The sequence below is a fragment of the Zeus faber genome, assembly GCF_960531495.2.
Source record: "Zeus faber genome assembly, chromosome: 4".
Taxonomy (NCBI): domain Eukaryota; kingdom Metazoa; phylum Chordata; class Actinopteri; order Zeiformes; family Zeidae; genus Zeus; species Zeus faber.
In genome coordinates, this window is record NC_137191.1 from 26,772,669 (window position 1) to 26,798,599 (window position 25,931).

The following is a 25,931-nucleotide window of genomic DNA, read 5'->3' on the forward strand; positions in this document are numbered from 1 at the left end:
AACTCCAATTGGCTGGCAAGCTAGCGGTGTTGTTGCCAGACTCAACTCAAAAAAGGAGTTCAGTTCGTTGGCTAGGGAGGCGTCCACACTCATGGCTGATGAGGAGCTGCTGTTGTAGTTCGTAATAGTCCGCAGCCCCTACCACAAATGTCTGGTGTCCCGTTGCTCCAACTGTCGCCCCATTCTGTCCCTGTCTCTGTTTAGTGACTTCACTGCCCTCTGCAGATTGTGCGACGCCGCTTTGTAACTGTCCATATTTAAGGATACAAGACGGCCGCCTGTGCAACGCAAGGCTCAGCGTCTCTCCAGATTCTGCGAATTTGTAGTTATCTGCCTATTTGTTTCAAGTCTGTTCACTCAAAACAGTCTTGCGTACACAAGGTATAGGAACTTTTGAACATTGGATTTTACAATATTGACAACTTGTTTGGCAATCTCAAGCTCATTAGAGAGATTGCCAAGACAATGGAGGCTGCCAACCTGTCTACGTTGACCAGAAGTGCTTTCAGGTGGCATCGAGACCGTTAACGAAGGCGGGGAAAGAGATAAGAGCTAAGGGCTAGCCTAAAGCTAACTCCTCACCGGCTATCTACCCAGCATTTTCCCCACCAATGTTCGGTCTCTGATGAACAAAAGTTTTGTTCATCAGACGCGTCGCTTTAAAGGAGACCATCGGTCGGCATTATTCAGCGTCATTCAGTGTCTCGGTAAGTGAACTGCATTTCCCCATGTAATATAACTGGAATATTTAACTCCACGGTTTAACATTTTTCTGCTATATATAAATCAAACTCAATTTTGAAAATATGTTGAGAGATAAAAAAAAACAAGGAGCACAAATCTGGAAAAATCGAATTTTCCTTTAAGAAAGGTTTTTTCAACCTATTTGGCTGCTCCTGGCCATTTTAGAATTGGTCAAGATGGCGGCTCTTGCTGTGGTGGGTCACATATGTCCATCACTGGTCAGGAAATGATGTGTGCATGTTTTTGGTGGGGGTCCTTACTGATGTTAGATGGAGGAAACCCCATGTGAGCACAGGGAGAACATGCAAACTCCACACAGAAAGGCCCCTTATTGGGAGATAACCCGCCGGAGCAGGGTGCCAACAGTGCCCCAGGCGGGAATCAAACCTTCTTGCTGTGAGGCAGCATGTGCCACTAGTTAGTGGGACGTTATAGCGATACTAGGGGGACGTTTGATGGACACATTTAACACTATAACACTTTTAATCAAAGCTTTTTGCTATGCAATAATGTTTTCCCTTTTGAAGGAGATGGTCTGAAGTGGACTCAAGTGGACAGACTTAAGGGCAACATGCTATTGGTCATACACAAGTAATGTTTTTCTCCCTGCTCAATTCCCAGGTTTCAACTATGGGACAAATGCCATAGATAGATTGGTAGTTTTTTTGCACTTCATCAGCATCTTGAATGGGTCCTTACATTCCAGGAAAATAGATCTATAAGAGGCTATCAACAGAATAAGGATATAAAGGCTACGTTCACAGTGCAGGCCTGAGTGGCCCAAATTCAATTTCTACTCATACAGGGTGTGACTCAGATCCTTTTTTTTCATGACAGTGTGAACAGCACAGATCACATGGAATCGGATCTTTTCTATTCAGAATTGGGCCACTTTCATATGTGGTCCTAAATTGGATACAGGTAACATTTTTTGCAATGTGACCTCAGTCTGAACAGTCAAATCGGAATTCATGTGACTTTTAGGTCACTCTAGAACAGGGCCACCTTTTTATTATCATCGATTACCATGTTTACTTCCATAAGACAGTGTGCTGTCTTTGTTACTTGTGCGCACGTGGGTCAGTTCAGGACTGTGACCCGTTCACGCTGGAATCTGATACTGGCCACATTTAAGAAATAATGTGATCTGCCAAACAAAAAAAATTGAATTTGAGCAATAAATCCTAATTGAGCACTAAAGGATTGCAGTGTGAACAGAGCCCTAGTGACTGTCTGGTGGTCATTATGTGTCATTCAGTGCCGCAGCTCAGTGGGACCTTTCTACAGTATGAATACATTATTTCATAGAACATATTTTCTTTTGCACAAAGTGGAATAGCATTCTTGCACATCATTTCTGAAACTCCGTCAGCACACAGACGCAGATTCCGGGACATTGTGAAAAGAGTGCGGTTGCCTGTTTTAATATCCATGACATCTTGCCCTTCGGCACATATTTCACATGGCATGTGTTCTAGTTAATTATTTTCTCCTGGATTTTAGATTTCATCATCATGGTGGTGGTGGGATACTTCTGGAACCAATAAACTTGTCCAAGTCTATGTACAGTAAACACAAAGGTAGGCTGCTTCTAATTGGTTAAATAAGTTGTCAAACCTTAAAATCATTAACTGGTAACCCTCTCCTTACAAAAAAGATACTCTCTCCCTGTACCCCGGCCATTTTAGATATCTTATCAATCATTTTCTTATCAATTTGTATCAATCTTATTAAATCAGCTTGCATCATAGGTCAGTGATGTTAAACCAAGTTTTAAATGTATGATAGGTCTTAACACCCCCAGCCCCCCAACTGTAAAGGGTAAAGATGACAGATTGCTTAATGCAGTACTCCAAAAACGCAATTCTGAAATGACCACCAAAGGAAAAGGTTACAGCCTTTTCAACAGTTACAGTAAATACAGAAATAGAATAGAAAAAGACCCAGCGTAAAACACTGCAGAGAAGTTCTAAAGCCACAGTAGCAATGCAAGTCCATACCTGTGTAGTGCCCCCCGTGCATGCCCCCATGGTGGTTACACACAGCGTAGAGGTCGTACAGGTAATCCAGAGGGAGGGCCATGGGGGAGTGGCCTGAAGGCTGCTTCCACACGGGGGGCCAAGCCCCCATATTTAAGTTCCTCATGCTCTGGCTCCTCTTCACCATGTGGGGCGCCATGTCCAGCCCGGCCATGGGGAAACGCACCAACGTGGACAGCTTGTTCCTGCGCTCGCCCACCTAAATAAATACGTTTACATGAGTCTGTGCATCAGTGAGTGGATTAGATATGCCTTTTTCTGATGAAAAAGTAGTGCTTTTTCATAAAGTAGTATAGTGCTTCAAAACAAGGGCAGGCACATGAGCGGAAAGCTTCTGTGCTTAAAACAAATCCAGCAGGTCTACCTGTCTGAAGCGCTTCAGGTGGAGGATGAGGATGTCTGGCAGAGTCCACAGGCTCATCTTCACCATGCCCTGCTGAAGTTGCTTACAGTGCGGGCACCTCCAGGCATCATCCGGGGCGAGCTGGAGTGGATCAATCCATTGATCAATCAATCAATCAATCAATCAATCAATCAATCAATCAATCAATCGATTAATAGATTGGTAAATCAATCAATCAATCAATCGGTCAATCTGTCAATTATCAATTGTTGAATCAATCGATTGAGAAACTCAGTCAATTAATCAATCAATAAATCGATCCATCGTCTATAACTCAATTGTCAATAGTAGAACAATCATTAATTTTTACTTTACATAGTAAAGTACAAGTACAAGTACTTTTTTCTCTCCGTTCAATTCCCGAGGTAAACTGTGGGACAAATGCCATAGATGGATAGATCCTTCTTTTGCGCTTCATCAGCATCTTGAGTGGGTCCTTACCTTCCAGGAAGATATATCTACAGCAGGAGCCACTTGAAGAGGGCTGTCCCACCCAAATGTCTCTCGGCTGACAGCCAAATGGCAACCAGCATCCAATAAGTGTCCAGCCAGTTTCCAGTCAATTACGAGGCTGCTCACAACTGGCTGGGAATTCCTCCCCTTCTAATGTGTCTTGACAGGGCGTGTTTAATTTAAACTGTAAACACGCCCACTCATTCAATTGCAGTGTGTAACAATGAGATGCCGCTAACTTCATAAAAACACATTCACAATTCACAGAGAGATTTCAGTGGACCTGCGGTATTGTCCTTTGAACCCTGACCAGAAGTAATCTTTCAATTCTAAATTTTCTTTTGTTGTATGAATCAGAACAGGTCTTTATTCTAATCTACATGTTAAACAGCTTTTTAATTTCAAAATAGAAGCTGTTTGTTATTTACATTTTTAAAATAACAAAGTTCAATAGCTTTCTCGTGAGAGCACTTAAACTAGGTCTATATAATTATAGTTGCAAGTTTATTGTCAAATACTTGATAACAATTAGATTAGATAAGAGTAGATTCAACTAATTGTCATTGCAAGGACAAGGACCCTACTAATTGTGGATCCTATTGGCCGATCTCACTTCTTAATGTAGATGCGAAAATCATCACAAAAGTGTTGTCTTTGAGAACATCATGCCTTTAATTATTTCTAAAGACCAAACTTGTTTTATAAAAGAATGTCACTAATTTTCCAACATTCGCAGGCCTCTCAATATAATTAACACTTCACAGGTCTCTGAGGCAGTCATCTCATTAGATGCAGAGGAGGCCTTTGAACAGATTGAATGAGAGTATTTATTTGCGGCCCCCCAGAAATTTGGCCTTGGTGATAAATTTAGCTCCTGGATTAGACTCTTCTACTCATCACAGCAAAGCATGTATTAGTACCAATTCACTACGTTCTCCATAGTTTTCATTAACAAGAGACACACTCCAAGGATGCCCCCTGTCACCCTTACTCTTTGCTATTGCAATAGAATCACTGTCCATTGCATTGAAAACATCTCCACTTTTACAGGGAATATGGCGAGTTGGGATAGGACATTGTGTGTCACTGTATGCAGATGACCTTTCCTATGATTGAATCGATTCTAATAGAATTTGGCACATTCTCAGGATACAAATTTAACTTTCAAAAGAGTGAACTGTACCCAATAAATGATTTGGCGTGTCAAATTCAACAGACTTCGGTACCCTTCTGTTTAGCCAGCTCAGGTTTCAGGTACCTTGGTGTCAATATGACCCATAGTCTTGCCTGTCCCCATACAGCCAACTTAACCCCCCTGGTTGAGAATATGAAAAAGGATCTCCTTCGATGGAACAGTCTTTCCCTATCGCTATCAGGCAGGGTACAGTCAAAATGTAATATAATAATATAATAATAATATAATCCCAAAATTCCTGTACATGTTCAGATGTTTACCAACATTTTTACCAAAATCTTTTTCCATTGTATTGATAAGGCTATCTTGAGCTTAATTTGGGCAGGTAAAATTTCCAGAGTTAGCAAAGTCTTTCTCCAACGTCCAATTATTATTATTTTTTTTTAATTTGTCTTATTAATGCTGAGTGTACGTGGGTTGGTCCCCACCAAGAGCGATGCAACTCGACCTGGGGGGACTCATTCTGAAGTACCATGGTCTTAGGTTTGGACCAATCACTGAGCACATACATAACTGAAGGTTCCTATTGTGCCAATTAGTCCTGCCCTGGAGTAGGAGTGAAAGAAGTTGCTCAAAACGGAGGGCTAAGAACAACGATTGTTCCTACAGTGGTTACTGCAGTGCGGACAAGAACTGTTCGGTGCAAAAACGCTGCGTGGTATTGTGGGGTCCCAGGTGATTCCCACCCCTATTTGAGGCAAATAGGAGCGGGAATAAATAAATATGTGTGTATAGACACACGCACGCACGCACACACACCTCTAATGGCCGCATTACACATTTTTTGAGTGACTACCGAAGCAGGGTACCGATAAAGCCTTGTGCTATCTCTTTAATTGCACTTAAAGGCCGATCATTTGGTCACCTGTCAGATCTGGACACCTAAACCATACATATGCACATATGCAATCAACCCCTTTTTTCACTGGGAGGTGACAATTCTCACCCGACCAATGGCCCCCTCTCTTTAGAGGGGGAATCAAATATTCCGTTTATTATCATACAGGACTTCTTAATATTTCTTAATAATTCTTAATCAATAGCTGGCTGTTCATTTAATAGTTGCCAACTAATCCATGAAGTAAACCATGAAGTTTAAACTGCATCAACAGTAAATCTTGAGTGTTCAGAAGGATCCATACAAAGTTCAGTCTCTTTAACGTTTGTACAAATTATTATTATATCTCTGGTGTTGATTTTATTCTATTGACTTTTACTTATTGATTTTTAACAGTTTATTGTGCCAGATTTTTGGGGGGAATTTGGAAAAGCAATCTATTAAATGGGAGGGGTGATTTGGGACCGTTTCTATGAGAGAGAGGCTCAAATGCATACATTTGCTCTGATATTTCAGAATTATTTTAAGTAAAAAAAAAAAAGTGATACTTAAAAGACCCTCAGTTTGGAATCAAAAGGCCAAAGACTACAACCTATAAATCCACACACTTGGCCACTTCAAAAAGAAGGAAAACTGCTGTTTACATCATCTACCACTAGTGACTTTAATCTATCAAGGAATGTATCTGACATCACATACATTTCTTACAACACTGTGTCTACCTTGCCATTCAATATGACACTGCATTGTTGTGGCCCACGACTATTTAAGATGCCCTCTATCAAGTTGACACACTGTCATTATTGTCTGCATTTTATTTTGTCTTTCTTTTAGGTACAAAACTTGTATATTACTTATACTACACTACTCCTTTGCATTTTCGATTTTTTTAAATACTGTTTTTAAATGTTGTTTAAATACTCTTTAAATTCTGTTTTTAAATAATGCTTTATTTTAATCCCTTCTATGCACATATTTTACTTATTATGTAAAGTTGAGCTGGCTCCGAGACTAAGAAACTCATTACTGGTAATGATGCTTGCATTGTTATCAAGTATTTGACAATAAGCTTGAAACTATAATTACAGTAAATAAACCTAGTTTGAGCTGGATAGATTCCAGCTGGTTGGGATCTGCCTGGTAGTTGGCTGGAAACTGTTTTTTGATCCGTTGCACCCCTAAAAGAAAGGGACTCTGCTGCTCTGCCTCAAGTGTCACAGTCTGTGGCCTTTGGGATTTGGGTTCGGTTTGGTTTGCACTAAATAATCCAGCTCTCACCTACTGCTGTCTGCTGTCTGTATGCAGATAGTAGCCAGATAATAGTCTAGTTTTGGCAAACTTGAAGGCAGCCTGGGCAGAATTTGCAGCACTTTCAATAAGATGAAATACGATAAGATATACTATTGTCCCCTTGGGGAAATTTGTCTTGTGGTCACGTGTTGTTGTGTGGGTTGGAGGTCTCATAAATCTTAATAAGCTACAATCAATCCCCTTACCAATCAGATGTGAACCTGGAATCTTAAGTAACCTGATACAACCATAGACATAGACTTTTAGCATAGGTATCCCCATCCCGTAGGGGTCACCAGAAGTTTACACCAGTATTCCAAGAACCGTGAAGAATATCCTGAAAAATAGGCGCATCCAAAGTATATGATTGGTTCCTTGGGATACATCCCACAAGACTGTGATTGGTTCATTGCACTACAAGAGGCAGGGCATGAACTAGGAGGAGGGAACATCTTGGGTATGTAAGAAGTACCAAAACAGTTCTTCAGTCGGTCTCTGGAGCCTACTCAGTATTTATTGCTGTACTTGACTCTCAGATACACAATAAACCCTTTTGCATCAGACTCTGCTCGGGTCCAGTGTTTATCTTGCAAGTTTCTGAGGCCAGAACAGATAGAAGTATCGTCCAGAGATCCAGACTTTTTACTGGCCCAGGTCTGGACCATCTTGGTCACGAGAGGTTCCCGGAAGAAAATCTTCATGAATGGTATAGATTTGTAATGGAAAAATATTGATTATGACTGGATCTTACAAAACACTTTGCCTGGATTTTGTCCAAACACCCAGGGTGCAAAGAACGTGACTGTGTACACGGGGCCAATTAAGAAGGGAGTAAAAATCGATGGTGTATTGATGTGCCCAGACGCCGCGCTCCCTCACCCGTATTTTTCAGTGATTAGGGACAGGTTATATCGAGTGAGCCATGACACCCAATCAGGAAAGGAAATAACCCAATTGTTGGTTCTTAAAAGCCGAAATGCCTTTCCAGGCAACTCACCATAACCCAATGGCCAGTCACCTCGGACAAAAAAAAACACTGCAGCGGATAATGACCCACTTCTATTAACCGGGTATTTGGGAAGATGTGCATAAACGGTGTGCGCGTGCCCTGAGTGCAAGTTAGGCAACCCTCTAGCTACGCCAAGAGTGCTGTTGAGGCCCCTCCCCCTAGTCAAGGCGCCATTCGTAAGACTCGGTATGGATTATCAGGCCCTGAGGCCGCAGTGCCCGCGGGTATCCTTTTGTGTTGGTCCTCGTGGACTATGCAACTCGGTACCCAAGTCAGTGCCATTACGCAGTATTACGGCCAAAAGTGTGGCGCAGGCACTGTTTCAGGTCATCTTCCAAGTCGGGATTCTGAAGGAAATCCTGACCTACCAGGGCACTTCCTTTTAGCACGCACACAGCAGGAACTTTTATCAATTCGGACCAGCGTGCACCACCCCCAGACTGACGGCCTGGTGAAGCAGTTCAATAAGAGGCTGAAGAACATGATTATAAGTTTGTGCACCACGATAGCCGTAATTGGGATAAATGGTTGGAACCTCTGTTGTTTGCTGTGTGGGAGGTTCCACAGGCCTCCACAGGATTTTCTCCCTTTGAACTCCTCTTCGACAGGAGATCCAGGGGGATGCGAGACCTTATTAAAGAAAACTAAACTGGGAGGAAGGGCCTAGCATAAGTAAGAATGAGGTTCAATATGTTATGGACCTGCGAGCACAACTAGACATGTTGGGGAGCATGTCACGGGAGACGGGATTTGCTCTGGGCTTAGGAGCGTCAGTGTCACTTTTACGACAGGGGGGCCCAACTCAGACAATTTGCACCGGGAGACAGCAAATCAGGAAATCCACTGACCAATTGCATTTGATTTAAGCCATCCCACGTGATGCTACTCAGCCAATCGAATCTGTGCATTCCCGGCGCAGGCTGCCTGGCTCACAGACAGTGAGACAGCGAACGATCATGTGAGAGATGACAGAGAGAAGTGCGAGAATTACAGAGAGAGAAGTCAGATAAGAGTGAGTAATACAGCGGGAGAAGGCAGATAAGACAGCAGGAGAAGGCAGATAAGACAGCGGGAGAAGAGTGAGAAAGACAGTGGGAGAAGAGTGAGAAAGACAGTGGGAGAAGAGTGAGAAAGACAGTGGGAGAAGAGTGAGAAAGACAGCGGGAGAAGAGTGAGAAGTACAGTGGGAGAAGAGTGAGAGACAGCGGGAGAAGAGTGAGCAAGACAGCGGGAGAAGAGTGAGTAATACAGCGGGAGAAGAGTCAGTAATACAGCGGGAGAAGAGTGAGAAATACAGCGGGAGAAGAGTGAGAAAGACAGCGGGAGAACAGTGAGTAATACAGCGAGAGAACAGTGAGAAAGACAGCGGGAGAACAGTGAGAAATACAGCGAGACAGAAAAGAGACAGACAGAGTGAGCCGGAGACAGAAAAATAACTACACATGGTGCTCTCTAAGAAGAGAAAAGTGGACAGCGATAACAGAGCTTTCAACCCAGAATGGACAGACTCATTCATGTTCATTCTTCCCACTGGAAACACAAAACCAGTCTGTCTCATATTCTCAGAGACAGTGGCACTCATAAAAAGTGCCAATGTGAAACGCCACTATGAGACAAAGCACAACGTTTTTCACCAAACATACCCACTCAAGTCTGAACTGCGGTCACAGAAAATAAGCAGTCTCAGAGCCCAATATGAACAATCCACCCGGATCCTGACCCATTCATTCACTGCCCAACAACGTGCTAATGAATGTTCCCTCAGAGTCACTTGGATTTTGGGTCAACACAAAAAGCCATTTACTGATGGAGGGGTTGTCAAGGAGTGCATGAGTGCAGTAGCTGAAACCTTACTTGAGGCGAAACAGAAAGAAGAGCTTTGTGACAAAATAAAGCAAATACCCATGTCACCATCATCAGCCACAAAGAAAAGTGAAATGTTAACCCAGGATGTGCTAGCCCAGCTGGATGAAGCCATTCATAAGGTACCATGTGTAGGCTTAGCTGTAGATAAGTCCACTGATGTGTCTGACAATGCTCAGCTGTTAATTTATGTAAGGTTCTTCAACCAAGAAAAGAAAGAGTTCTGTGAAGATGTGTTAGGTGTAACTTAAGACCTTAAGACCAGTACAAGAGGAGAGGACATCTACCTGGCCATTTAGGAGATGTTAACAAAGCGAGGAATAGAGCCAAAACAAGTGGTTTCAATGACCACAGATGGAGCCCCTGCCATGTTAGGGAGAGAGAAAGGAGCTGTCGCAAGAATGAAAGAGGACAATCCTGAGCTCATCTCTTACCACTGTATAATACATCAATCTGTCCTGTGCTCCACCCTGTCAGATGAGCATGCTGAAGTGATGAACACAAATATGAAGATGATCAATTTCCTATCAGCATCGCATGCTCTGGGAATTCCTCAGAGAAGTTGATGCAAACGCTGATGATCTGTTGCTGCACAACAACGTGAGATGGCTTAGCAAAGGCAGGGTGTTAAAGCGCTTTTGGTCCATCAGAAGGGAAGTAGCAGCTTTCTTGGAAGAGCTGAGAAGTCAGAAGGCAACAGAGTTTTCTCTCTTTTTAAAGGATGAGAAAAGGATGGATAATGTGGCCTTTTTGGTTGATATCACTTCACACCTTAATGAACTTAATTTGAAGCTACAGGGCAAAGACAATACAATTTGTGAACTGATGACAGCTGTCCGCTCCTTTCAGAGGAAACTTGAGGTGTTCAAGGAAGACCTGCAGGGAGACTGTGCACACTTCCCAGCAGTGCAGGAACAGGTTCAGGGATGTGTCTTCTTTTGGTGACTTTGTCGATAAGCTGATTGTAAACTTCTCCAAACGTTTTAACAAGTTTCCGCTTTGGACAGCAGCTCACCTTGTTCATTCAGAATCGATTTCTTATCACAGATGTCAGTGGGTTCTCAAAGTAAGTCACACAGCACTTCAAATGGGCAAATGCTGTGCCTCTCCAGATGCAACTGATTGATCTCCAAGCAGATGTGGCGAAGAAAGTGGCCACTTTCTGGCTCCAAATGGTCTCTGAGACAGCTTTCCCAGGTCTGAGGAAACACTTACAGATTTGCTTCTGCAGTCATGTGTTGCTTAAGTGTGCTTGAGGAAGTAACTTTTCCTCACAGCTCTTGTCTGTTTTGAAGTGGCCACTGACTGAGGACACATAAGTACCCTCAGTATCAGTGACCATATTTCAGTTAGTTCAACCCTAATCCTATCCTTCCCAAGTTTCAAGGGGAGAATTGTACGACTGAATGGCGAGAGTTTGGCTCAGTATTTTACACAATATAAAAGTGTGAAATCAGAGCTTCAAAACAAGGTATCACTTGTGGGAATCAAGCTAATAAATTGGGATCTATGACTACTTAAAGATTAAGGTTTTGAAAACAGAAGTTCTCAGAAATCAGGCTTTGAAGTTTTACAAGCATTTCCAGACTTTTGCAGCACAAAATAGGTACACAATTACTGCTTTAAATGGTTACATTCGGATAGTGCTGTACAGTACTCCTTCAATGAGTTAATGTTGAATGTGTTTTTCTGAAATTGAATCACTAAGTTATAAAAACTATTGGAAAATGCATAATTCAAGTTATTTCTTTTTCCATTCTAAGATCATGCACACTATAGTAGCATGACCCCTCTATTATTCTGTAACTTCCAAACATTCCCATTTCCTGCATCTATTGTTTTATTACACTGGGAGAGATGAGCAGTAGAGCCCAGATGCCAACCTCAAATGATGCAAAATAAATACAAATTATTTTAAAGTAAGAGTTGTCTTTCAGAAGCAATAAGATCAGACTAGTGAAAATAGATTTGAGAAAGGTTAAACCTTTTCAGCATGTTTCATAATGAAGGCTGTCGAGCTACACCCAGAAATTGTCAACATCTACAGTGAGACACTTGCAGTAATTCTCTGGTCTTTTTAATTCTTCTTTTATAATTAGGGGTATGCAAAGGGATTATTAAAGGTAGTCCATGCTCAAACAAGGTCGCTTTCAAAGGAGTCTATGTCTGGCACTCTTGGGCAGTCTTTTGTGGCAAATAACACTAACCATCAAGACTCTAAAGAGCACAAAAGGACTCTAAAGGACACAAAATGTCACTGAAAAATGACGCTATTCAATTTAATGTCAATCTACTACACATGTGCCATCCAGTGCTCCAAAAAAGCATTACAACTATTGTTAAAGCAGGGTGTTTGCAGGTATCAAATAGGTACTTTTAATACTTTTTAAGACCTTTTTGAAGACCAATTTAAACAGAATCAACTGACAGATTTTGAATAAATTGTCTCTCAAGTATTCGGTTTAGCTGCAGGCTTTAGGGTTTTGCTATCATTGGAAATGTTTACTCTGATGCAGAAAAACCTGACAAATCTTGACAGAAAGAAATACACATATAAAATGAGGCAAAATGTTTCATGAGACCTGATTCAAATTAAATTCAAATTGAAGACTATCAAATGCCCCATATTTGTACATATTTTTAGGGACCAGCGTGAGCCTGGGAGCATGATTGAGGAAGGAAATGATCAGAGTGCACAGAGATCGGGTTCTCTGGGCTTTCCTGCAGTCCTGGGGTGTCTATACGGCTGCGGGGGCTACGATAAAATACTGACCTCATACACCAGAACCAATTGGGACAAGTCCCATGCACTCACCGGTGGACACATCGCACGCACGCATGGAAACACGCCCGCTATGTTTGGGTTTTTCAATGCACATGTTGTTTGGTTTTAAGTTTATTTGTCTTACCCGTGGTGATTCTCCTCCCTTGGAGTAGTGATTAGTTGTTTAAAGACCAAAACATGGTAAGATAGTTGTGTGTAACAAAAAGCTGTGCTCAGGTCATCCCACAGGTTGTCCATGGGACAAAGTTCTCGCAAGCAGTTCTTGAGGATTAAATAATGCAGACTAATTCTGTCTAAGATGCAATAGCATACAAATACAGTAGTCTGTGTTATATGCCAAGCATGCTGATAGCACAGGTTTAAAAACAAAACAAAAAAACCCCCACAAAAACCATCAGAGCTTTACTTTTTTACTTACAATACAAGAATAGGCTCTCTGGTTAGAATACAGTATGTTCCAGTGAAGGCCTCACCTGCTCTTCTTTGGTGTACAGCTGGAAGCACTCGTCCAGAGTACAGTTGTGCTGCTGCAGGTGCAGCTGCTGCTGGCTCCTTACACTCTCTGCATCCTTCACCACCTCCTCCTGGATGCTCCCGAACAGACTGCCATGCACACGCACACGCACACGCACACACACACACACACACACACACACACACACACACACACACACACACACAAACATGACACATGACACCCTAAGGTACAAACATGTTCTTATTCTGTGGTTACGCATAGGTGTGAGTGAGTGCGTGCATGTGCATGCCTGTGGGTGTGTGTGAAAGTCTTCCAGTCTGTTTCCATTCTCATTCAAGTACCCCCTTGATTTGTTGAAAAGTATAAAAAAATGGAGCGACAAGTTTTAGTCACCATCTGCATGTGTGCGTATCTTTGTATTCGTGTGTGTGTGTGTGTGTGTGTGTGTGTGTGTTACAGTGATACTCACCATTCTTTAATCTTGTGCTCCCACTCAATGACTAGTTTGACATGCGCCGGCCCTCCAAGACCACAGAGCTTCAGAGCCCTATGACCAAACCAAAAACCCATTAAAATTCGCTGATATTTATATCAAGTCGGACATTACAGTGGCTCACGGTTCACAAGGTGGTGCATTCATGTTTGAGTGGGTGAATGAGGAACATTAATTCCAAAGCACTTTTCTGCAATTGTAATTTGAATTCTGTAATTTGATAATTAATTCGGTTCATGAGGCGACTGACAAATTCATTGGCGACTGTTAGGGGGGCAAATATTTATATTTTTAATTTTTATTTTATTTTATATTTTCCAGACGGTCCTGGATATACAATCCAGAAGTATGCGGTAAAACCTCATCTTTTCTGAGATCCCAGAGAACAACACAGAGTCCCCAGAAATAATGGTGAAAGACTTCCTCCACACCACCCTGAAATTCCCCATGGACACCTTTAAGCAGATCACCTTCCACCGGGTACGCTGACTGGGACACCGCGTGGGGAACCGTCCCCACTCCATCATTGCCAAGATTGAACACTTCAAGCACAAGGAGCTGGTTTCAAGCAAAGGACGGGAGCTGAAAGGAACCACACTGGGTATGAATGATCAATTCCCCGGGAGATCAACAACTGACGGAAGGTGCTGTACCCCATCGTGAAGGAGAACCGGCGGAAGGGTAAACGCGTATTGCTGGTTGTTGATAAACTATATATAGATGGTCTGTTATTCCCAGACTCCTCCACCACACCCTGGCTATTCTGATAATTAATGAAATTATTTTGGTAATTCTGGTTATTATAAACTGCAAGATGTAGAAATAAGCATGCTATTTGTGTCAGGATTAAAAATATTGCGTACTCTCATCATCTCTCCTCCCTATTTCTCTCATCATCTCACCTCCCTAATCCCTGCCTCCCTACTTCTCTCATCAATTTCACTCTATTCAGTCTCTCACTATATGTATGTCTAACTCTGCAATGTTCAATGTTTATCTTTGTCTATTTGTCATTTGTTTGTGTAGATAGATATCCCTACAAACTCCCTGCAATACTAGGACAGTAAAAACGAATGTGAAGGAGGAAAACTCAGACTTATCTAATGGAAAGCATGGGCATGGTAGTAAAGCTATTGTCTTAGATGCACTGTGCCATCAACCCCTAACTAACTTCGATGACACCTATTAAGTTTGTTAGTTGGAATGTAAGAGGCTTGGGCGCACCTGCTAAACATAGTTAAATCCTCAGTCTCCTCACCAGAATGAACCCCAGATTCTGTCCCCTGCAAAAAACTCACCTCACTGCATCCGAGCACCTCAAACTAAAAGCTACATGGGTTAATCAGATGTTTTCTGCATTATACAACAAAAAAAAGAGGTGTTTTTTATATTGATCAATAAAAGTATCCCATATCAAAATAAAACCACAATATCAGACCGAGAAGGGCGTTACATAATATTAATGGAATTTTAGGTAACCATAGCTAATATTTACGGCCCCAATGAGGACGACCCAAAGTTCCTTCACAATATATTTTCAAAAATCTTAGAACTCTCTGACTCAATTATTATATTGTTAGGAGACTTCAACACAGTACTTGATCCAAGTTTAGACCATTCTCAAACCAGAAATAATCACAAATCCTAGTGTCCATCAGACATTATAGAACAATATGAGTGATCTTGCTCTTGGCGATTGTTGGCGATCAAATAATCCAAATAATAGAGAACACACATATTTATTCACCACCCCACCAAAGCTTCTCTAGAATTGACCTGTTCTTGACAAGTAACTGTTATGTCCGAAACCACTAATCCTGAAATCCACCCTATTGTAATCTCTGATCACTGGCCAGTTAGTTTCAACCTCATAAATTAAACCAATCGGAACCCTCCCGGCAGGTGGTGGTTTAACGCCTCACTTTTCACAGATAAAGAATTAATCGTTTCTTTTCCAGAGAATGGACTTCCTTCATTGAACTGAATGACTGTCCAGAAATATCACCATCCTTACTCTGGGAAACGGCTAAGGCAGTTCTAAGAGGTATTATTATTTCATTTCACACACACACACACACACACACACACACACACACACACACACACACACACACACACACACACACACACACACACACACACACACACACACACACACACACACACACACACACACACACAACTTGCAACATTAGATACCTTGGTATTGATATCTCCACCAATCTGTCATTTGTTTTCCCTTAGCTTTACTCCATTGCTCAAACCCATTGAAGAAGACCTCACTCGATGGACCCTACCCATCTCACTGATTGGTAGGATGGCAGCAGAGAAAATGAATATAGTACGAAAAATAAACTATATATTTTCAATGACCCCAGTGCAACTAACAGTACATTGGCTGAATAGTCGAGATAAATTATATTGGAAATACAAGAAACCGAGAATTAAACTAGCAACACTACAGAAAAACAAAGACTGTGGAGGCCGAGCAGCCCCAAACTTCAGATACTACTATCTAGCGAACCATCTTTTTTTGCGATAGTGGCGCCGACCCTTGCAGTTGCCTGCGCTGGCGCTCCGGTCGACTTCGCACATTTTAGTATTTTTTTCCATTTTCTATCATAATGTCCGCCAAAAAAGCATCGGCAGTTATCTCTTACGGCTGCGATGCACGCGTGGATATAAAAACTTCCCGAAATGAACAACTTTGGGAGTTGAGTGGGAGGGCCGACTGAATTTTTTTACGCACCAACACTTTCAACAACAACAAAAATGGAGCCGCTATTCCACGAGCGGTGATGATGAGGGAAGTTAAGTGGTGGACGGACCAATCAGAGGCTGCGCTTCAGGACGCTCTGACTGACGTCAACTGGGACATGTTCCAATCAAGTTCAAGTGACGTCAGCGAGTTTACATACGTAGCGGTGAGCTTTGTGGCTACATTAGCGGACAGCATCGTTCCCACGGTGAAAGGTTGGATTATTTCCAAACCAGAAGCCGTGGGTCGATAAATCCATCCGCTGCGCTCTGAATGCTCGCAGAGCCGCTAACAACGACGGTCTTGTATCCGGAAATATGGACAATTACAAAGCGGCGTTGTACAATCTGCGGACGGCGGTGAAGGATGCTAAATGGACGTACAGAGAGACTGTGGAGCTACAGATGGAGCAACGGGACACGTTGTGGCAGGGGCTGCGGAATATAACAAACTACAAGAGCAGCTCCTCCCTAGCCACGAGTTTGGACGCCTCCCTCGCCAACGAGCTGAACTCCTTTTATGCGCGGTTTGAGTCTGGCAGCACCGCTAGCTCGCCGGCTAATTGGAGTTACACCGCTGGGGATGAGCGTGCACTCTCAGTGTCGGAGCATGACATCAGGAGGGCTCTGATGCGGGTGAACACCAGGAAAGCTGTTGGCCCAGATGGCATATCTGGACAAGTACTGAAGACCTGTGCTAACCAGCTAGCCCTGTGTTCACTACAATATTCAACATTTCCCGGGCTGAATCTGTGGTCCCGTCCTGCTTCAAGAGGTCCACCGCCGTTCCTGTCCCTCAGATCGCCTCTCCTGCCTGCCTGAATGACTACCTTCCGGTGGCCCTCACCTCAGTGGTCATGAAGTGAGAGGCTGATTAAGGATTACATCTGCGCCTCCCTCCCCCGCACCTTGGACCCGCTGAAGTTCGCGTACCAGCAGAACAGATCCACGAATGACGCGGTTTCCCAGGTACTATACACCATGCTCACGCACCTGGATGGCCGGAAGGGTGTGAGATTGATGTTCATCGATTATAGTGTAGCTTTCAATATCATAGTCCCCACCAGACTGGCTGTCAAGCTGAAAGAGCTCGGACTGAATAATCCGCTGTTTGCCTGGATCCTGGACTTCCTCTCAGCCCAGCCCCAGGTGGTTAGGGTGGGGAAGCACATGTCCAGCTCCCTCACTCTGAACACAGGATCCCCCCAGAACAGAAGAAGAAGAAGAATCTTTATTTGTCACATGACACACCGCACACATGCATATATATATATACATACACACACACACATGCTTTTTGGGTGGTGGCCAGTGAAATGTGTCCCATCCTGGCTAGTCCTTCCTTCGGGGGGGCAGCCAGTATCAGTGGGCAGCATTTGTCGACACGCCCAGGGACCTGGGACAAGGTGTCAATCGCTGGTCAGACGATGGTGATGTGTGCATGTTTTTGGTGGGGGTCCTTACTGATGATAGGTGGAGGAAACCCCATGTGAGCACGGGGAGAACATGCAAACTCCACACAGAAAGGCTCCTATTTGGGAGATAACCCGCCGGATTACGGTGCCAACTGCGCCCCAGGCAGGATGCCAGTGCCAGGGCTGCCTCCTCAGCCCCCTACTGTACTCCCTGTACACACATGACTGTGTGGCCAGGTCCAGCTCCAACACCATCATCACGTTTGCTGACGACACCATTGTCGTGGCCCTGATCACCGACGGCGATAAGAAGGCCTACCGCCAGGAGGTGACTGACCTGTCACTTGGGTGCCAGGATAACAGCCTCCACCTGAACGTCAGCAAAACTAAGGAGCTGATTGTGGACTTTAAGCGTGGATTACAACCGAGGACCCACACACCCTTGGTGATTAATGGGACTGAGCAGCTTCAAGTACCTGGGAGTCCACATCACAGAGGATTTAACATGGACTTCACAATCAGACACTCTGGTGAGAAAGGCAAGGCATCGTCTTTCCAACCTCAGGAAGCTGAGGAAATTGCGAGTCTCGGTGAGGATCCTCAAGTCCTTCTACTGTGGAGCAGTGGAGAGCATCCTGACAGGCAACATCACTGCCTGGTTTGGGAACGGTACCCGCCAGGACAGGCGGGCCCTGCAGAAGGTGGTGCATTCAGCTGAACGTACCACTGGAACTATACTCCCCTCCCTGCAGGACATATAACCCAGGAGGTGTAGTAGGAGAGCCCGCAGGATCATGAAGGATCCTCATCACCCCAACAATGGACTGTTACAGCTGCTATGGTCAGGTCTTGGACCCATGGTCGGTGTGCTGCTGTGGGCGGGGTGGCGGGATTGCCTGTTTTTCTGCGTCCCGTGACAAGGGGTGGCCGATTGCGCCAGGGCTGGTTAGGCGTTCTGTCTGGTCCTGTGAACCGAGGGCCTGAGTCTGGCCGGGTGTGCTCGGAGTGGGGCTCACCATGTGGCCTCCTTCGGTGGGAGGCGAACTCCTGTCGTCACATGATGTCCTCTGGCACTCTCGGTGCAATACAAATTGCAAATAAATGTCAATCCATCCATGCATCTGTGGCGTCCCAGATATCTTTTCACCCAGCAACTTCCTCCAGGGTTTTCTTGGAGATTTCATACCAGCTGAGGGATACAATCCCTCCAGTTGGTGCGGGCCGTCTGCCGCCCTCTGTTCTGTGGTGCGCATGCTTGGCGGCCGGGGGCTGACAAGGGGCCTGATGGGGGCGCAGAGCTGCCCGGCATGGCAGAGATGCATGGCCGGCTGCTCTGTGCCCGTGGCTGGTCGGTGTAGGTTTGGTGCTTCCAGGTACGGGAGGTGGGCGTGCTATCGTGCAGTCGGGTCCGGGCGGTGGTACGTGTGGCCACCCCCCGGCCCGCTGCACCACTGAGTGATCTGGTTGCACTTCACCTAACTCTCCCAGTGCCAAAGCTCATACTCAGTACATACACAACACAATAGGCCTAGGGCTTGCAAGATGGGTGGGGTGCGAGCTATGTAGGTGGGGATGTGGCGGGTGGCTGCAATCTTACCCATCATGCTCCTGCCCCGACGTGCTTCTCGTCTGTCTCAAAATTTCATTCCTACTCATATGAGCCTACAAGACATACATTCGTACACCAATCCTACTCTGAACAACACACCACCAAACCAGGGTCTGCGGGGCAGGAGGGGTGCGAGTTATTGGGGTTCGACTTGCTTGGAGGACTTGCACCCTCTCACCCCACACCCCACAATTTAACTGCAATTGCAAAACAGCACACATTGAGCACTGGGGTTTTCCGGGGTGGGGGATCGCTGGTAGGGGCCGGGTGGGCCCCCTGCCGGCTGGGTTGGAGTCCTGGTGGCTTGCACCTGGTAGCTTATGGTGTGCTGCGACCTGGCAGGGCGTTGGCCAGTGCCGCCAGGTGCCTTCCGGGGCCCCTGAGGGGCTGCTTGCTCTTGTGGGTGTGGATTGGGGTGCGGGAAGCAGCTGCCGGCCTTTGCTCCCGCAGCGTGGCTTCTCTGGGGTGGGTGCCCCGGGTTGTGGAGGGCCCATATATCTGGCAGCTTGCTAGCATTGGCGGGGGTGGGGGGGTGGGGCTAACATCCGGGGGCCCTGCGCTGAGCACACTCTGCTATGTGGATGGGCACTCTGGCCTTGCCCTTGCGGGGGCATGGGTGGGCATGGGGGTCCTGCAAGCTTTCCTGCAGGGCAGGCAGTTCAGGCGGGGTATCGGTTTGTCAGCGCGGGGCCAGGCTCTGGGCCTGTGGTCCATGCCTGGCGCCCGCGGCCTGGTTTTTCTGTGCCTATGGCTGCATCTTGTGCCTGCACTTCAGGGTGGGTTGTATGTGTGTGCCCCGGGGGTGGGGGGGTCTCCTCGTGCTCCCTGGGACTGGGTTATGCTCCTCAGGGCCAGGCCTGGGGGTTGCTCCGCGGGCTTATGGCTTCTCTTGTGGCCGGGGGTCTTCTGTGGCTTTGACCTGATTAACTCTGTTTTTCAATACATGTTGTCGTCCGATGTTTATGTTTTCCGTGTACATGTTGTTCGGTTTTATGTTTAATTGTCTCACACGAGGTGATTCTCCCCCTCTTGGAGTAGTGATTACACCGCGTTCCAAATTATTATGTAAATTGAATTTAACTCATTGATGGAATTGTGTCTCAGGGCTCTTTGGATCACTGAAATCAGTCTCAGACACCTGTGTTAATTAGGAAAACTACTTAACAAGGACGTTCCACATTATTAAGCAGGCCACAGGTTTCAAGCAATATGGGAAAGAAAAGGGATCTCTCTGCTGCCGAAAAGCGTCAAATAGTGCAATGCCTTGGACAAGGTATGAAAACATTAGAAATGTCACAAAAACGTAAACGTGATCATCGTACTGTGAAGAGATTTGTGGCTGATTCAGAGCACAGATGGGTTTGTGCAGATAAAGGCATCATGAAGAAGTTTTCTGCCAGACAAATTCATGGGATGAAGGGAGCAGCTGCTAAAATGCCATTACAAAGCGGCAAACAGGTATTTGAAGCTGCTGGTGCCTCTGTAGTTCCGCGAACCTCAAGGTGTAGGATCCTCCAGAGGCTTGTAGTTGTGCATAAACCTACTATTGGGCCACCCCTAACCAATGCTCACAAGCAGAAACAGTTGCAGTGGGCCCAGAAATACACGAAGACTAAATTTCAAACAGTCTTGTTTACTGATGAGTGCCGTGCAACCCTGGATGGTCCAGATGGATGGAGTAGTGAATGGTTGGTGGATGGCCACCATGTCCCAACAAGGCTGCGACATCAGCAAGGATGTGGCAGAGTCATGTTTTGTGCCGGAATCATGGGGAGAGAGCTGGTAGGCCCCTTTAGGGTCCCTGAAGGTGTGAAAATGACCTCGGCAAAGTATTTAGTGTTTCTGACTGACCACTTTATTCCATGGTACAAAAAGAAGAACTGTGCCTTCCGTAGCAAAATCATCTTCATGCAAGACAATGCACCATCTCATGCTGCAAAGAATACCTCTGTGTCATTGGCTGCTATGGGCATAAAAGGAGAGAAACTCATGGTGTGGCCCCCATCCTCCCCTGACCTCAACCCTATTGAGAACCTTTGGAGCATCCTCAAGCAAAAGATCTATAAGGGTGGGAGGCAGTTTGCATCAAAACAGCAGCTCTGGGAGGCTGTTCTGACATCCTGCAAAGAAATTCAAGTAGAAACTCTCCATAAACTCACAAGTTCAATGGATGCAAGAATTGTGAAGGTGATATCAAAGAAGGGGTCCTCTATGTTAACATGTAAATTGGCCTGTTAAGATGTTTTCGATTGAAATAGCTTTTGATTTCAGTAAATATGACCTCCTAATGATGCAAATTCAACAAATGACCATTTTCAGTTCTTTACAACCTATAAAATGTTTTGAAACTCTTTTGTGCATAATAATTTGGAACAGTGCATTTTGAGTTTTTTATTTTTGAAAAAAAATACTGTTATCATTGGGAGGGTTGTTCAATAACATTCAAATTATACCCTAAAGGTTGATGACTTAAAGATTAAACTGACTGTCATTTGCATCGACTATTTCGGAAAATCTGAGAAAAATATAATTTGCATAATAATTTAGAACGCGGTGTAGTTGTTAATAGACCAAAACATGGTAGAATAGTTCACCAAAGAGGCGGATTGGTGGCAGTTCTGTACAACAAAAAACTGTACACTTGTCATCCTACAGGTCGTCCACAGGACAGAGTTATTGCAGCAGTTCTTGGTGATTTAAGAATTAATAGAGTTGCATTGCAGGTTGGGAATTTGAACTCCACTTGCAGACTAACTCTGTCCTAGATGCAATTGCATACAATATTCTCTGATCTGTGTTGTATGCCTAGCATGCTGACAGCACAGGTAATAAAAAAAAAGAAAAAAAAAAAAAAAAAAAAGAAAAAAGGGAGGAAAACCGAGCGATCTTTGGAAACATTTAGCAAAAGGACATCACATACACACAGAGAAAATCACCTTTTTCGACTGCCACAATAATCCCAAAATGTTACATTAAATGTTATTTCATTAAATATCAAGTCCAATGAGAAAACAAACAATAGAAAGGGGGGAAGCTAACGCCGAGCGCAAATTTCGCCCCGGCCACCCCACCCCCTAAAGCCGTATTAATTCTGCTCTTAATTTGTTTAAATTTTTCTCTTCAAAAAATAAATAGAAGAAAAAAGAAAAAAAAATTAAGTTCCGGATCGATAAGCACACATTACCATCCCTACTCGTGCCCCATTCCCCTGTCTCATAGAGCCGTGTACACTTCCGTGTCCGGACGATTCACACATATAAAAATATATTAATGATTTATGATTCATAATTCCTTATTGAGGACTGCTTGACTTGAAGAAACTCAGTTACTGACGGGTTTCCGACTGATGATTCGACCTAGTGTGTACAATAATCTGGTAGCATAGTTATCTACAATCTTCTTCTGAGTGGAGTGGTGTACTACTTACAGGCCAACAGTGGAAGACCAGAGGGCAGTGATTCTGCAATGTAGGCTCCTACGCCATCCAGAGCTTTCTATACAAGTAAGAGGACTTTAAAATCAATTCTAAAGGGTCCAGTGCAACTGGAGAATTGCTTTCTTGTTTTGTTCTAGCTGCTGAATTGTGATGAGATGGTATTGATGAAGAAGTCTCTCAATGGATATTGGAAAGATATGAGCCAATCCAGTTTAACGACGGCATGGCCTCAAAGAAAATTGGCTATAACACGATGACAATTGGCTTGAATGTCATGAAACCAAGAGGTTAAGGGCTGTTAGATAAGCAATGTGTGCAACACAGTACACCCTGAACCCCAGGGGGCACCACCAAAGCTGTAATTCTATATTCATGGTTGGATGGAGCACTTGTCATTAAATAGTGACACATGCTAGTTCTGTATTCCAGGTATAGTTTACTTTTATTACTTTACATTACATATCAATATTTAAGAAATCTCAAATATGGTTTTACTCATCAAGCGACCATTGTGATTTCTTTAATTTTTTCCCATTTCCTATTTCTATGCTTTTCTTCTCCACGACATATCTGTCCAGCACAGCTGTAACACAGGCAAGTATATTCTTTTAAGTGTGTGCTATCATAAGGTTGCACAATCAGACCCAGATTTATGAACCAAGTACATTTGCATGTACAGTGACATTGGCTTCACAAGTTGTCACAGCTTGGGCTTTAATATTAATGAAACAAATTGACGTCAGTGATGTCCAAACCAATGTCCATGGTTAGGACATTGTACAGCTTGTGGGAGTGATGGACACTGTATTTAATATAGATACACACAAGAAAATGTGAAGGCTACCCTATCAACAGTTTTGACTCATATATTGTATGTATTGATACCATGGCCAGGGGGAATTATAGATTCTGATTGGCTGGAGGGAGTCCATTACATTAGGATTAATGGTCCTACAAAGTTGTTCCAAACTACTGAGACAAGCTACAGTGCCAAGACTTTTGTGTAAGTGTATTTACTGCTTTGTATCTGTTATCTAGTATTGTACTGTTGTAACTTAGGACTGCTGGTTTCACTCTGAACCCATCACTGTTAATTGCATCATCAAGTCACACCCATCAACAAAGGGTGTGACTGGACACTCCCCCAAATCGGTAAGTCCTTGTCTTTGTGTGGGCGTGCCTTCAGCCAGGTGCAATCAGTCCAAGCACGAGAACAGCCGTCTTCAATCAGAGGTCATGCTACATTCACGGGGCTGTTACTAAAGCGTCAGCCCCGCGTGGAGCCGTTCTCGTGTGAAGACGGTATTGTGTAAAGACTTGCAAGTCTACCTGTGCAAGTCTACCGAAGCAAGGACACCGAACAACGCAAACCTGTCTTGTTTTTGTCACCTCATACACAATATGCCACTAACACATTTCTGTAACTTCAACGTCACACAGAAAGCCTCGTTATAACAAATGCCGATGCAATCTGGGTCACCTCAGGTCTCTGCAGCAAACACCATCTGCAAAGACCTCCTTCTCTGTTGGCTTGTGGAACTGTCTATCTGCAGTTAAAAAGGCCGACTTTATTTCTGGTAATGCTAACCACCTCTTCTTGGAGCTCCTTGCTCTCACTGAGACGTGGATTAAACCTGAAAATAGTGCAACCCTGGCTGGGCTTTCCACAAACTACTCATTCTCCCACACCTCCCGACCATCTGGCCGTGGTGGTGGGACTGGCCTGCTAATTTCCAACACATGGAAATTTAATCCACTGCTGCCTTTAAACAACTTTGTCTCCTTTAAATATCATGCCATCTTAGTGACTGCTCCGGTAAAAGCCTATGTGGTCATCATCTACCGTCCACCAGCACAACTAGGTGACTTCCTACATGAGCTTGACACCCTGCTGTCATCAATTCCTGAGCATGAGTGTCCCATGCTCGTCAGCGGTGACATGAACATCCACTTGGACAGTGCGAGCTTGGTTGACTTCCTGTCTTTGGTTCGCTCATTCGACCTAAGACAGGTTCCGACTCCACCGACTCACGAGGCTGGCAAAGAGCTTGATCTCATTCTTTCTCAGAGCTGCACCACAGACAACCTAATGATCACCCCTCTCCATCTCTCAGACCACTTCTTGCGCTTCAATGTTCAGCTTCCAGAACAACCCTCTACCTCCCCACCCATGGTTTCTATCCGCCGCAATCTCCGCAACCTGTCTCCCACCCACTTCTCCTCTGTGCTCTCCTCTTCTCTTCCGCCTCACGGCACTTTCTCCTCTCTACTGGTTAATGATGCCACAGATTCTCTCTGCTCTACCTTGAGCTCATGTCTGGAGAACATGTGTCCACTATCCACCAGACCTGCTCGATCAACCCAGTCGCACCCGTGGCCTAGTGACATCCTCCGGACATCGCGCACTGACCTCAGAGCAGCCGTAAAGAGCAGAGTAAACAGCACAAATCCGAAGCGACTGAAGATCTTGCAAGCTACCAGACACTGCTGTCCTCCTTCTCTTCCAGCATCACTGCTGCTAAGAAGGCTTTCTTCAACGACAGGATCAACGGTGCCACGGACACACGTAAGTTATTCTCCACCTTCAAGTCTCTGCTCTACCCTCCACCACCTCCTCCAGTTACCATCTTCACTGCTGATAGCTTTGTCTCCTTTCTTACTGACAAAGTGGAAGCTATCAGCAGCCAATTCTCCAAACAAGTAACTCACAACCTGTCTACTCCGGCTCAAGGCTCATTGTTCCCTGGTTTTACCCCTCTCGCTGAGAGTGAGGTATCTGAACTACTAACATGTAACTATCCTACTACCTGTCCGCTAGATCCGATCCCATCTAACCTCCTTCAAGCCATATCACCGACTGTCACCCCGGCACACATCTCACAATCACACATTTGATTAATTCTTCCCTCACTTCTGGCACATTCTCCTCTGCTTTCAAAGTGGCTAGGGTAGCACCACTGCTCAAAAAACCTCACTCGATCCCACTCGAGTGGAAAACTATCGGCCGGTCTCACTCCTCCCATTCCTTTCCAAAACCAGAGAGAAGACAGGTTACAGAATACCTGTCAAAAAACAACCTTCTTGATCCACTTCAATCTGGCTTCAAAAGCGGTCACTCCACTGA

The 25,931-nt window shown here is 44.6% G+C and overlaps 1 protein-coding gene across 1 annotated transcript in view; it reads right to left on the reverse strand.

The window, feature by feature from the left end:
- Positions 1 to 25,931, reverse strand: part of usp43a (ubiquitin specific peptidase 43a) — a gene marked incomplete at both ends in the record, with an annotated part of 159,835 nt that overhangs the window by 9,259 nt on the left and 124,645 nt on the right. Inside the window, 4 exons of the mRNA XM_079999519.1 lie at positions 2,745 to 2,982; positions 3,148 to 3,267; positions 13,093 to 13,222; positions 13,567 to 13,644. Coding sequence (XP_079855645.1) covers positions 2,745 to 2,982; positions 3,148 to 3,267; positions 13,093 to 13,222; positions 13,567 to 13,644 — 566 coding nt within the window. The remainder of the gene's footprint in view (positions 1 to 2,744; positions 2,983 to 3,147; positions 3,268 to 13,092; positions 13,223 to 13,566; positions 13,645 to 25,931) is intronic.